This window comes from Lathyrus oleraceus, chromosome 6 (assembly GCF_024323335.1).
Source record: "Lathyrus oleraceus cultivar Zhongwan6 chromosome 6, CAAS_Psat_ZW6_1.0, whole genome shotgun sequence".
Classification (NCBI taxonomy): Eukaryota; Viridiplantae; Streptophyta; class Magnoliopsida; order Fabales; family Fabaceae; genus Lathyrus; species Lathyrus oleraceus.
The window spans coordinates 465,646,206-465,661,211 of NC_066584.1; the positions used below are offsets into that span (position 1 = coordinate 465,646,206).

At 36.2% G+C, this 15,006-nt stretch overlaps 1 protein-coding gene across 1 annotated transcript; it reads left to right on the plus strand.

Annotated features, from left to right (window-relative positions):
* Positions 1-13,604: 13,604 nt before the first annotated feature.
* Positions 13,605-14,599, plus strand: LOC127092049 (LOB domain-containing protein 38). Its single transcript, XM_051030829.1, has 2 exons — positions 13,605-13,909; positions 14,075-14,599. The coding sequence occupies exons 1-2, from the start codon at positions 13,726-13,728 to the stop codon at positions 14,446-14,448; spliced, it is 558 nt and encodes a 185-aa protein (XP_050886786.1). The 5' UTR covers positions 13,605-13,725; the 3' UTR covers positions 14,449-14,599.
* Positions 14,600-15,006: the final 407 nt, after the last annotated feature.

Sequence of the window (15,006 nt, forward strand, 5' to 3'; positions counted from 1 at the left end):
TCATTTCAAGCTTGAACATTTACTGTTGGTAACAGGTTATTTTACCATTGTAAATTTAACTTGAACAAAACAGAATATGCATTTTTTTTTTAATTATCGAAATGTGATTGTGTTAATTTGTGACTTGAATTGCTGCAGGTTCCATGGCAAATATCTCATTTCTGGCACCCTTGGTATAACCAATAAGGTTGATAAGAATTTGAATCTTAATCTTGATGATTCGTATCTTACCGTGTCTACTATCATTGCAGGTACTTCCAAGAAATCCCTTGCTTCGGTTTGAATATGCTATCTCCATTTGGTGTCATCGTTTGGACTTAAAGCAAAGTGGAATACCACCGTATTGATAATGCTTGTTTGGATGCCATTACCTTTGCCCTCAATTCTCGTGATCGTTCTCGGCATCTTCTGCCGGTAGAAAGCATCATCACTATTACCAGTAACCCTGTTCTCAGAATCTGCTACCGCAGAACTAGCAGGAATCCTGCAGAAGAGATTGAGAAGACAGTTGAGGCGATAGGAGGCGCGGAGAAGGTGTGTTTGCTTCAATAGCTCACAAACTTAAGGTTGGATCAAGAAAATAATGGTTTATGGTGTACCCTGCAGGTTTTCTTCTTCCTACTTTTGGTATGTGAAAATCTCCTCAATTGGTTTATGTTCATTCCTTTCACCATTTTCATGAATTACTTTGGTAACTTTTCGACATGGCGTGATATGTTTCGTAGGTTTACAACCATATTTGCGGGCGATATTTTTGTCCATCTGATTTGAGTGCAACACTAACATGAGTATGTATTGCGCAAAAAGCACAGAACTCGACAATGCGGCGTGAACTTTGATGGTTACCACTTTCCAAATAAGCAGCTAAAGGCTTGGTACGTCAAATACTGCAGAACTGCACTGAGAAAACAGGTGCTTCCAAGGTTATGCAGTCCAGCTCCCATTCTACGTGAGGTGATTCCGAAACTGGACCCATGATCCAAACCTCACTTAGAATTCAGAAGCGTCGGGTTTCTTTGGAGCCGATGATGAACTTTCATTAACGGAAACAAGTGGTTCATATTCAGAAATGAAAGGAACTTGGTCCCCATGTCCATCTTGGAAATTTGTAATGCTTAGAAACATCCCATGGTTTGAAATGAATATATTACTTGTTGAGAAATGAAAAATTAGTGTCTTTGTAGCAAAACATAATTGTTCTTGGCCTTAGAGCTTCCAAGCATTCATGTAAGATACTTTAAGATCATGCATCTAAACGGGTGATTATGGTCGAATGAATGAATGAAGTAATCGAAGTATGAATGAGTACGTGGAATTTCTTAAATATGAATGGAATCTTTCCAATGCGGATGGAGAAATATGAATGCAAATTTTGAATATGAAAAACGTAAAAATATGAAATAGTGAATATGAATATGAATGAAGGAATATGTATGGAATTTCTTTGAATTATGAATGAATGTGAAAGTGAATATGACTGATGACCAACAACGTTCTTTTGCACTTGACACCTAATTTCTTTGAAGGGAGGTGCGAACTAGTAATGTGACAAATGAAAGATGAATAATCACATAGATGAAATTGGAATGAAAGATGAATCATGAGGTTCACTTGATTATATCAAATGATAATGAGATTCCACATCTTGCTTGACTAAGGAAATTGATTATCTTTTACCAAAACCAATGGCAAAGCCCAAAAGTTTATGGAATAGCAGGTGATAACAAGTCTAAATAAAGCAAGTTGGTGGTTGGCCTCATGACCAGATGGAATAGTCATGAGGAAGAGCAGTGCAAATGAATGATTGGTTGAGAAAGCTTTCAGAACCAAAATCAGGGTATGACAAAGTCGTGTTAGAATCACAAAAATGCATTAAGTCTGTATCAGATACACCACTATGTAAGGAATGCGTTTAATTCGTGTCAGAATCGTAGAAATGTGTAAAGTCTGTAACAGATACGTAACCCCTGTCTTGAGAACTCTAAAATAAATAGATACAAAATAGTAAACAATAGAGGAAGAAAGAGAAGATGTACAAATATTTATACTAATAATAAATTAAATTAGTTATAAAGAAATAATGAAATGTCGGGATATATACACCTTCATGGTAACCCTATTGGTGCTAGGATGTCGTTGCTCGGGGCTCTGGGGTAAACCTCCCTTATTTAGGGTATCACCTTTGGAAGAAGCATCAAAGCATCCCGTGTAACTGTCGATGTATTGTTGGGTGGTTGATTTAGTCAGGAATATAGCTTGAAGACGACTAATGAAGCCTTGGGACCCCGAATTTTGCTTTGTTGAATGGTCCAGCGACTAATAAACCCTTGTCTGCTTTCTTACTTTGAAGTGGGTATCTACCTTAAGTAGTCCATAGGTGGATGACGATCTACCAATGGGTGATCTGGCCTGGCCGTCGGCTTCACCTGAACTCGGTATGATAATAGGATACAAATGACGTTCCTTGAGAGACCTGCATCCTTGACCTCTTGTTGGGGCACAAAGTCGAGTGTTGGTCAGAGGTAGCTGCCATAATCTGGGACGCCTTCCCCCAAAGTTTATACCCAACGAGTCTCATTGACCTCTGTTGGCCCGATTACGGGGATGTGATAGTTAGCTTATCCATGTTCGGCAATGTTGCTCGGGAGATGTTGTTTTTGCACTCAGATGTTTCTGTTCCCTATATGATGCCCTCGAGTCGGCTCTCGTGAAGAGGAATGGACTGAGTGTTGGAATTTAAGAGGAGTTTTTCAAAGAAATTAATCTCTTAACGGAACAATCCCGATGAATGAATCTTGATTAAACCATTAATCACAAATCAAACATAAAATAAGGATTCAGAATTACCTCTTGAAGTGTGCTTTAACTTTGATCAGGAACGTGAAAAATATCATCGTCTCTACGAAGTCTACGCGAGTACAAAGTGGGACGCAGTGTTAAACGTCTCTTATTCTGAGAAAATTTAGAAATTTGATTGGTAGGGGAAAGAGCTCCTCTATTTATAGATAGCTACTAAAATCCTATTGCTCTTATTTTGGACTTTTCTAAAATAAGCTCAATCTTATTTAATTAAAACTATTTTAATCAAATAAAACATTACTATATTTAACTAAACTCTTTAAATTAAATATTAATTAAATTAAATCATATTTAATTTTATTAACTGTCAATTCTCTTTTATTTTATTAAATTATATTTAATCAAATAAATTATATTTGCGTTAATTATTAAATAATATAATTAAAGTTTTATTAAATTAAATATTATTTAATTTAATTATAGATTTAATATTATAAACAGTGAGCGGTATCTAATAACACAACACTGCTACCTAAGTAACGAGAATGTCATGTGATCTAACATAATCTTTCTATGATAATGATCATGTGTATAATTAGCCTTTTATCTTTATATCTATATTGAACACAAGGCATAGAATGTGTCACTCTTGTATAGTCCAATATTTTATTCCTTGATCCCTGAGTATACTTGATAATAACAAATAAGCCACATATCTAATATCGACTTATTTGAGCATTTCCCTGCATTTTACAGTCATACTCTATCAAGGGCCCCACAGATATTACTCCTGTATATGTAGGAGGAGAAAATCTCATCTAGATCACTCATGTCCCTCAACATCATTTGTAAAGTACCCATAAACCATCTTTATGGTCATCCTGTTATGGACAATGTTTGATTGAAAATAAAGTACTCGACTCCACATCTAGGGTTCATAGTGGTTTCAGGTCGAAGGGTGGTATACATCAGTATCACTATGAGAATAACTCATGACATTTACATAAAGAACTATCATGGTGAGTCAATCTAGTATAAATATTAAACCTAATATTCATACCTATGCGAAGACTTGATATCTCATATCCATGACTTGTGAGATACAGTCATCAGTCTACTCACATTATAGTCTATATGCATTACGGTTGTCCTATTTGACAATAAAGCTTTACTATGGATACTTTAAGAATAATGTTCTTATGTTTAATGAAGTCTCATGATTAAATCACACTTAATGTATCATTAGACAAACTAATTATACTAAGTTCTCTGTTATGTCATATACAAGTAACACAATAAATACAATGCCTCATAAGTATATATATATATATATATATATATATATATATATATATATATATATATATAATATATATATATATAATATATATATTATAATATATATATATATATATATATATATATATAAACAAATAATATATATCAAGGTCATGATACCAAAGCATATACATCCAATACTGATTGGCTATTAGAGCTTACTCCAACACCAAGCGATAAGGAGAAGGCTTATCCACCAATTGGTGATCCTTTGGTACCCATAGAAGGTACCCCATAACTTGATATGTGTCTGACATTAATTATAAACTGGCCGTATCTCGACGTCCTTAAGTATGAACTCAACGTATCTTCGCCGCCTCCTTGGTAAGAAACTGGTAGCAGCGGAAAGTACGAACGACATCATATTAGAAGGTGGATCATGAATCTTCGTCACAACCTTCATCGGAATTCCCTTCAGCCCCTTGTGTAGACCTAGATCTGGATCTAGGATTCTTCCTTCTATTGCTTTTGTAGAGTTCTCGAGAGAAACAAAGATATGTAGTTCCAAGAAATCATAATCAAAATGATGATCGATTGAATTGATTGTGACAGATCTCTCTATTTTCTTCTAAATTCTCTTGATTCGGTGACCAGAAGAGGTTACGAACTAGTAAATTGGAGGTTTGGATTTGAAATCGTAAGAATCCAGATCTAGATCTTCTCTGGTCGGATGATGAAGTTGGAAAGAGAACATGAATTCATGGAAATCATAGGAATCAAAAGTTGTTTCCCATACACGGTGCCACTATTTCGTTCAAGAACCTGAAATTCGATGCAGTTGGATAATTAATGATCTGGAACAACAACATTGATCTCATTTACGGCGGCACGGGGTGGACCTCCATGGTTAGCACTTCAACATCCAAGTCAGTTCAAGATTCAAGATGAGTGTAGTGAAAATGGAGATCGGATAATGTTCCTTGCTCTTTGTGTGTGAACTGATTTTATACGTTGGGTCAAGTGGAGTGGATTTGAGATGCATTGGACCTTAGCCATTTGGGCATTTGGGCATTTGGCCGCCCAAAAAATATATTTTTGAAACATAAAGAGACAAATATTCTCGAGTGTTTTACATATGGAGTGTGACCTGACCAAATTTCTTATGGAACCATGTCTAATCTCTTGATTAGACTCATGTTGAACACATAATAAGAAATTGTGAGAGCTTCACCTCAAAAAGTATGCTGACGTTTGCTTTCTTTCAACATGCATATGGCCATATTGATGATAGTCTTGTTCCTCCTTAGAAGCAAGATAGTGGAAATTTATGGAATTGTTATGGACCTGAAAGGTTCTAATTTAAGAAAGAAGAGCTCTAAAAACAAAGACCTCCATAAGATTGTTGGAAAGGTGCATGGTAAACCCTATATGGAGAAATTGACTCGTGATCAATAGGTTACTAATCATGCTTAGAATATACAACACATCATTGAATAATATTTGATTTCATTTCTATCTTTGATCAAAACATCTCTAACTCTCTCTGGTGTAATGGTCATGTTATCATCAAATATTATCTTTGTTTTTCTTTAATCATTAAAATTGACTAGCCATTCTCGATACCTCGCCATGTGATTTGAATATATTGTATCCAAATACCACCGACACATGCTTCCAATTTTGTCACTTGTTATTTCCATCACAAGGATAAGGGTCGAGTCTTAGTCATTCTCACCCTAACCACATGTGTCATATTATTTGCAATGCCTCTACCTCTGAGATCACATTTTCTTTTACACTCATCAGTGAAATGCCAAAAAAATTGACAGCTATAACATTGAATGTTATTCTTGTTCTTTGATTTTTCCTTTCCTATCTTAATGAGCATCATTGTTTCTTGAAAAAGATTCAGTTTTGCACTTGCCAAAAAGTACAGGGTGTTTGTGTTCCCTCTGCAGGGGTAGGGGGCTCAGAGGCCTTTGTAGGTGTATTATAATTTGGATAGTAAGGGATTTCTCACGGCGGCGAGAAGCCCTGTATGGTGGTTTTTTAGACTGTTTAAAGGACCAACTCACGTGAGGTGAAAAACTATAGTGGTGGTCGGGGCTACTGGGTTGTAGGGGGGAGGTTAGGTTGATTGTGTGTTAGAGCTTCTAGACGTGTAGTGCTCTCTGAGTAGTAGCAAATGTGTCTGACTTGAGAGTTTCCCTTATGTCCTTGAGGGATACGGTATTTATATAAGTCTATATCGCTTAGGGTTTTTACATCCTGGACGTGGTTTTAACCGCTCCCCTTACTAGGCCCATCTGAGCGGACCAATTGTTAGGTGAGGACGCCCTAGTCTAGGACTTTACCAAATATAACACTACTAGGTTTATCGTCTTTCTTGGAGTTATCTTGATGAGAATTTGATTTCTTGGATTTTTCATTTACATTCCACTTGGAGACAAATACCTTATGTTCATGTGCTTCCAAGGAACACTATAATTCCTCAACCTTCATGACGGCCAGATCCTTTGTTTCCTCAATTGTCGCTGCAATGTAATCAAATTTGAAGGCGAGTGTGTGTGTGTGTCACTTTGTTCATGATGATTTGATCATTAACAACACCACCACAACTTTTCATCTGATTGGTGACCATCGTGATCTTATTGAAATACTCAACAACCTTCTCATTATTCTCCAACTTGAATTGTCTTCTCAATGTTTGTAAGCAAACTTTCTTGAGTTTAACATCACCAACATGACCTTTCGCAAGAATGTCTCGTGCCTCCTTCGATGAAGTAGCATTGTCAATTTTCTAGAAATTGACAGTATCAACACATTGATGGATGAAGAATGTCGTCTTAAAATTCTTCTTCTCCGATTCTCTATTGGTAATAATCTCAACATCCAATGCATTATTGGGAAGATCCTATAAACATGTTTGTATTATCTATATCACATCTTAACACACAAAGATAAACTTCATTTGATTGCTTCATTTGTCACCACACTACGCCAAATAAGGGAAAAGAGGGCGCTTATTTTGGCCTATAACAGCGCTTTTAAGCGCCCTCTAAAGTGGCGCTGGCATAGGTAAAGACAGCGCTTTGTTTTCCTGGAGAAAGCGCTGTCTAAAGTGGCCACATTATAGTGCGCTTTCAGAAAAAAGCGCCCTCTGGAGTGGTCCATAAAGGGACACCTTAGAGGGCGCTTTCTGGAAAAAGCGCCCTCTAAAGTTGTCAATGTAAAGTGTTTAGAGGGCGCTTTCAGGAAAAAGCGCCCTCTAAAGTTGTCAATGTAAAGTGTTTAGAGGGCGCTTTCAGGAAAAAGCGCCCTCTAAAGTTGTCAATGTAAAGTGTTTAGAGGGCGCTTTCAGGAAAAAGCGCCCTCTAAAGTGTTAGTTATTTTAAAAAAATTTGTTTGAAAAACAGTGGATATTTAATTGGTAACCTGTTCGCATGCTGCAAAAGTGTAAAATTCATATTGAATTCATCCTTTAATCCAATGTTATACACCATTAATCCATTGATATATACAACATGAATCCATTTATATACAACATTAATCCTTCATATATACAACATTAATATATGATTCTTTGATCAACAATATGCAACAACATATTCATGATTTAGTAAAAATACAACAACAATATACACTATTAGTCTCGAAAGATCCATAGCAACCAACACCCAGTGACCACTGTATCCAAAAGTTGTCTAGTAGTTCTAACCAATACTAAACAAAATAACGCCCATCCACCCATGATGAATAATAGCAAGTGTGCATAATAGGCAGGAGGAACTGCATACAAGATAACATTTTTGTTAAACTAAAGTTTTGTATAGCCTAAAACAAAAACAAGCAAAGGGAATCGAGTAACAAACCTATTGAGACAGATCGAGTACACCTCGCATAACTGAATGGAAAAAAATAGTATCAGAAGGCTTCTAAAATTAAATGAAAACAGTACAAGTTTAGAAAACATTAATTAAGATTAAAAAAGCAAATCATATCATTACGTGTAGCACAAGTTATTGGTCAAACTCTGTAGCTGGTCTGCAGTGAATTTATTTTCATCATACAGCACATGATAATGCGTTGGTCGACTAGTCCCCTGCAAAAAGAACACGTCCAAATGCAAATAACACAGAACTGTCAAAAGGCGATTGAGCAACAAATAGTAAACAATGGCATAAAGTTAAATGACATAGCTAATATTACCTGAATTCCTGCATGGCTGTTAAGGTAAAAATCAAATTCCCTAGGGTGACAAATGCTGGTGTCTACCACGGTTCCTTTGACAATTTAGAACAACAAAATCAGCAAAAAGTGATAAATTCAAATGATAATATATACCAGCTGCGTTGAGAAATATATTGAAAAAACCTGGCATAATATTTCCACTTCTATCGGTCTCTTTGGGGTTGACAGGAAAGAGACGGGTGTGATGTCTCTTTTGGACCACTACAAAAGTAACTTTAGGTAGATACCCATCCTCTATTGAGACACAAGCCTGATGAAAAAAAATTAGTTGGTCTTCAGCACTCCAATGTACTTCAAATTTTACACCCTTGTCTCTTGCACGAATGATTGACTTCATAATAGCCATTTTACCTGTAATAAAGAAAACAATTAAAATCAGATGACAAATGTAAAAACAATTAAAATCATAAAAGTCATTTTACTTGTAATAAAGAAAACAATTAAAATCATTTGACCTGTACCTTTTTCACTAAGTTCTCTTTCTTTTCTTGGTTGGAATATGTTTTACATGTCTCTTAACAACACGGACGGTTGGATTGATCCAAATACCCTCATTATGATCATTTCTAATATATGAATCATTTGATATAATATTCTCATCTTGATCATTTCTGGTAAACGATTCAATCTCAACATCAATATCACCTTGATCTCCAGTGTTTTCATCAATTACTTTGTTGGAAAAAAGAACTATAGACCATTTCGTACTTTTCGGATCATTGACATAGAACACTTGTCTAGCTTGAGAGGCTAGAATAAAAGACTCATCTTTGTATCCCACCCTATTAAGATCCACTTGCAAAAATCCTGACTTATCTATTCGAATGCCGTTATTATTTTCAACCCACTTGCAACCAAATATAGGAATCTGAAACTTCTCATAATCAAACACCCAAATGCGCTCGATAACACCAAAATACGACAGATTTGCAAATTTGGGGTTTAAGTCCTTCACACTTGATATGTGCATTGCTTCAGCTACCACGGTGACACCACTATTCTGCATAGTACTTTTATCATCTTGTTCTTTGGTATAAAATGTGTATCCATTAATCGCGTATGCGCTATAAGAAAAAACATGGAAACTTGGACCATATGCTAAGCATCTCAACCTTTCTGTTATTGAAGCGGGATCTGAATAATACTTTGAATAAATATGATCCTTAAACCAAGGTATAAAACATCGATTGTGCTCTCGTACTATCCAATTTTCATTTCTATTGGGATTTAAACCTCGGAGAACATCCTTGTGAATTTCAACATACGGCTCAACCTCATTCTCATTGTGCAGAACATACAAATGCACTTGATCCCGTTCGACCCTTGATACTGCCACGATTTTATTTCCAATTAGATTTTTTCCTTCTTTCTTTTCGACAAGCTGAGACTTAGGGAGTCCGATTGACTGAACATTAGACAAATATTCAGTACAAAACTCAATCGCTTCTTCAACAATGTATCTTTCAACCATACAACCTTCTGGTCGACTTCGGTTCTTCACGTACCCTTTTAATATTTTCATATAACGTTCAACAGGGTACATCCATCTCATATAAGCTGGTCCACACAATTGTGTCTCTTTCACAAGATGAACAACTAGATGTACCATTATGTCAAAAAATGATGGAGGAAAAAACATTTCAAGCTCACACAAAGTAATAACGATTTCTTTTTGCAACATTGGTAAGATCGCAGGATTGATCACCTTACTGCAAATTGACTTGAAGAAAGAACACAACTTAGTTATAGAGCTTCTTACTTTTTCTGGAAGAATAGAACGTATACCTATTGGGAGAAAATGTTCCATTATAACATGGAAATCATGGGTCTTTAAACTCTTTAACTTGAGGTCTTTCATAGACACAAGTCTTCTAATATCTGAAGAGTACCCTTCTGGAACTTTAACTTCACTTAGAAACTTACACAATGTTTTTTTCTCCTTTCTAGATAGAGTATAAGCAACAGGAGGTAGATATGTTCGTTTTCCTTTCTTCAAGGGTCCTAATTCAGTTCTTATTCCCATCGCTATCAAGTCCTTTCTTGCCTTAAGGCCATCCTTAGACTTTCCTTGTATATTGAGTAACGTGCCAATAACACTTTCAAATACATTTTTTTCAATATGCATAACATCAAGAAAATGTCTCACATACAAGGACTTCCAATACGGCAATTCAAAAAAAACTGACCTCTTCTTCCACCCACTTTTGACAAGTGTGTGGGCAAAAGGCTTGCCAAACTGAGTATCCAAATCTTTCACCTTTTCAAAAATTTGATCACCCGTCAATATAGGTGGAGCTCTGCCTTGTTCTGTCTCTCCATTGAACGCCTTTCTCCATCCACGGTAGTGATGATTTGAATTTAAGAATCTCCGATGACCGAGAAAGACATTCTTCTGACCAAACTCCAAGCGCTTCCAATTTGTTTTATCTTCACAAATAGGACACGCACATTGACCTTTTATGCTATACCCTGATAGATTTCCGTATGCTGGAAAATCATTAATTGTGCCAAACAACATCGCCCTCAAGTTGAAACTTTCTTTCCTATATCCATCATAAACCTCCACACCGGTCTCCCACAAAATCTTTAAATCTTCGATTAAGGGCTTCAAGTACACGTCTATGTCATTCCCTGGTTGTTTAGGTCCAGAAATCAACATAGACAACATCATGTACTTACGCTTCATACATAGCCATGGAGGTAGGTTATAAATCATAATAATCACAGGCCATGTACTGTGTGAGATACTCTGGATACCGTGTGGGTTCATTCCATCAGTAGATAATGCCAAGCGAAGGTTTCTTGATTCTTCTCCAAGTTCAGGATAATCATTATCAATTTTCAACCACTGTGGTGAATCTGCCGGATGTCGATACTTTCCATCTATAATTCTTTCATCTGCATGCCAGGTCAAGTGTCTTGAATCGGTTTCACTACGAAACATGCGTCTAAATCTCGGAATAACAGGAAAATACCACAAGACTTTTGCTGGAGACAACTTGTTCTTATATCGCGAGACACCGCATTTAGGACACTCATTTGACGATGCATACTCATTTCGAAACAAAACGCAATCGTTTGGACATGCATGTATCTTATCATAGCTCATGCCAATAGAGCACAACATCTTTTTGGTCTCATATGTTCGATTGGGAAGAACATTATCCTCAGGAAGCATATCTTTCAAAAGGGCTAATAACTCTGTGAAACTTTTATCCGACCACCCATTGCCCGCCTTTAAGTTGTACAACTTTAATACCGCAGACAATCTTGTGAATTTAGTGCAACCATCATACAAAGGTTTCTCTGCATCACTTACCAACCTCTCAAACATTTCGGGATAATCCTTAAGATCTCCTTCAAGTGCTTCTGCAATCTCTTCAACTCGATCAAAATCGTATGTATCTGCGCCACTATAGTTTGAGGCATAGGTCGTACTATCCCCCGGTTCAACATTATCGTTACTTTTCTCACCATGCAAATTCCAACATGTATAACTTCGATCAATTCCATGCCTCATTAGATGCGATGTCAACTGAACTGCGTCAACCCGTTTCCCATAACAACAACCCAAACAAGGACATATCATTCTACTGGGGTCTTCGGCGTGCGCAACGGCAAACTTAACGAATTCTGATACCCCATTCTCGTACTCTCTCGACAATCGATTGGAAGACATCCATGTATTATCCATTACTAATTAGAATAAACAAAAAACAATTTCAGAAGAGTTCAAACACATTCGGACCTAGGTTTCTAATGATACTGGTGTTGACACAAAATCATATGTTCATAGGTCGTATAACCCATTACATCCGCTATCATGGTCACTAAAAACCAACCGTCAATTTCCTATTGCATCCGCTATCATGGTCGAAACAAACGTAGAAGGAGGAAACGCACAGTAATAAGGTAAAACAGAAATTGGGCAAAGCTAAAACAAAGCAATAACATAAAACAGAAATTGGGAAAAGCGTGTACCTTTGATTGGTAGAAGGAGGACACGCGCATGTAGATCTAACAGAGGTGGAAGGAAAACGCCTCAGAACCCTAACGTGAAAAAGAACGCTAATAACAGATAGTGAAATAACAAAACGCGCAGTATGTTATAATTTTAATGTTTACTAAAGGGGACATTAGAGGGCGCTTGTGGAAAAAAAGCGCCCTCTAAAGGGGGCCTAAGAGGGCGCTTATGAAAGCGCTCTCTAAGGCTTTCCAGAAGCGCTTTATAAGCTGGAAATGCACGTGGACTTATAACAGCGCTTTATTAAAAGCGCCCTCTAAGGGTAACCTTAGAGGGCGCTTTCTAAAAAGCGCCATGTATTGTTGTCCCTCTATCTCCTCCTTATTTTTTCGTTTCACCTTAGAGGGCGCTTGTGGAAACAAAGCGCCCTCTAAAGGGGGCCTAAGAGGGCGCTTATGAAAGCGCTCTCTAAGGCTTTCCAGAAGCGCTTTATAAGCTGGAAATGCACATGGACTTATAACAGCGCTTTATTAAAAGCGCCCTCTAAGGGTAACCTTAGAGGGCGCTTTCTAAAAAGCGCCATGTATTGTTGTCCCTCTATCTCCTCCTTATTTTTTTGCTTCACCTTAGAGGGCGCTTTGTTACAAAAGCGCTCTCTAAAGTGCGCTGTCTATTGCTCCTTATTTTTCGCTTCACTTTAGAGAGCGCTTTTGTAGTAAAGCGTCCTCTAAGGTGCGCTGTCTATTCCAGTTTTTGGCGTAGTGCCATTCCTATTGTCAACAACATAGAGCTTCCCACTAAAATTGTTTAGAAGTTTCTTTAAAAATTTGTCATGTTCACTCAATAGTCAAGTAGAATGACATCAAATCTTGAACATTTTTTGAAACTAGATAGCTTAAGGCACTAGATACAATTTGTTAGAACTATACACACCAAATCTTTTGCACTAATGATCACATAATGGGCGCATGTATAACACTACTTAAACTTATGAACTCTAATTAGACTCAAGAGTCTAACCAGCTTAATTAATTAATTACTTATTGTGCAACAAGTAATTTAACAAATACCTTTTAGAATTGAATTACACTAAACTTATTTATTTTTAAAAATAATTTGAAGAGAATACAAGTTTAAGTATTGAGAAATTGTGAACATTTGCTGTGAATCTGAGCTGCAGATGTGAGCCCCAATTTGTTGAGAATTCTGATTCATTAACCCCACCACAAGAACAATGACCCTACCTTACCCAACACTTTTAACTCAACCATGGTTTGGATATATACAGATACTATAATATAAAAAACAAACAAATGTTGATTAGTTGATGATGTAGGATTCCAACACACTCCTACAACCATATATAATACCCAATTAAATCCATTTTCTTCCCATAATACCAATACCTTTGGATCAACAAATTGAAGATAAAAATGAGTTGCAACGGTTGTCGTGTCCTTCGAAAGGGATGCAGCGAAGATTGCATGTTACGAGATTCTCTAACATGGATACAAAACCCACAAGCACAGGGTAACGCCACTCTCTTCGTCGCCAAATTCTTCGGCCGTGCTACACTCATGTCTTCCCTATCTTCGGTTCCTCCCAACCAAAGATCTGGTATGTATACGTAATCAATTCAATTTCTTATACTTCTGAAAATAGATGTGTCTGTGTCCGTGTCAATGTTCAAAATCATATATTTAATTTATTTATTTTTTAAAATTATTATCAGCTGTTTTCGATGTTCAAGAATTCATAGAATATGAGTTTTTCATTAAACAGGTTTGTTCCAGTCACTTATGTATGAAGCTGTTGGAAGAACTATAAATCCAGTGAATGGAGCAGTGGGGCTTTTGTGGACTGGGAGGTGGCGGTTTTGCCAACTGGGCGTCGAGCAAGTTTTGAGAGGCAACGGCGGCGCGTTGACACCACTGCCGGATCATGAGAGTACTGATAGTGATCGTCATCAATATCACCGAGAGCAACAAGTAATGATCGAAAAACAGAATTATAATGAAGAAGCAAACAAGACACAGTCCGAGGAATCGGAGTCGTCGACGTTGGGAAGTAGAACAGGATCCGAGGATTATTCATATGTTTATGCTAATTCTCAAATTCAAACTCAAACCAACCAACTACTTACACTGTTCTTATGATCTTTTGTTTATTTTGTTTTCTTCATTTAAATTATTATCCCATATTAAAAAAAAAATGTTTCTCTTTAAGATTTTTACGCCTACTTTTCCCTTCATAAATCTTGCTATTCATTTCTAAAATATTCAACTATAATATTCCTGAGTTTTGTTATGGTAACTGTAGTTTTCTTTTAATGTTTATCTAAAATTATTAAAGAGTGTGTTGGTAGTACTATTATTTCAATTATGTGTATAGATTTCTTTAAATTATGTGTACTTTATATAAACTTTTTAGATCTAAATGAATTTTGTATAATTATAGATTGGATTAAAGAGTGTCTTGATAAAATTATTCTAATAGTAAATATAATAGAATTCCTTCTAAAATTCAATTTTATATAATGGAGAGATAAATATTAAGAGTGGAAAAAATCATTAAAATAAAATCTATTTTATTTATTTAATAAAGAAATTTATCTAATTCATCCGTCACTAAAAATTAAATTAATGGATTTGACTCGATTCAAAAAAAATTATCTCATTCTCTTCATTTTTTAAAATATTTTTATTCAATTATTT

Bases quoted from the DNA above. Each gene is read 5' to 3' on its own strand.
- LOC127092049 (XM_051030829.1), top strand. From the start codon at position 13,726: ATGAGTTGCAACGGTTGTCGTGTCCTTCGAAAGGGATGCAGCGAAGAT. The intron at 13,910-14,074 runs GTATGTATACGT...TTCATTAAACAG, and splicing joins TCCTCCCAACCAAAGATCTG to GTTTGTTCCAGTCACTTATG.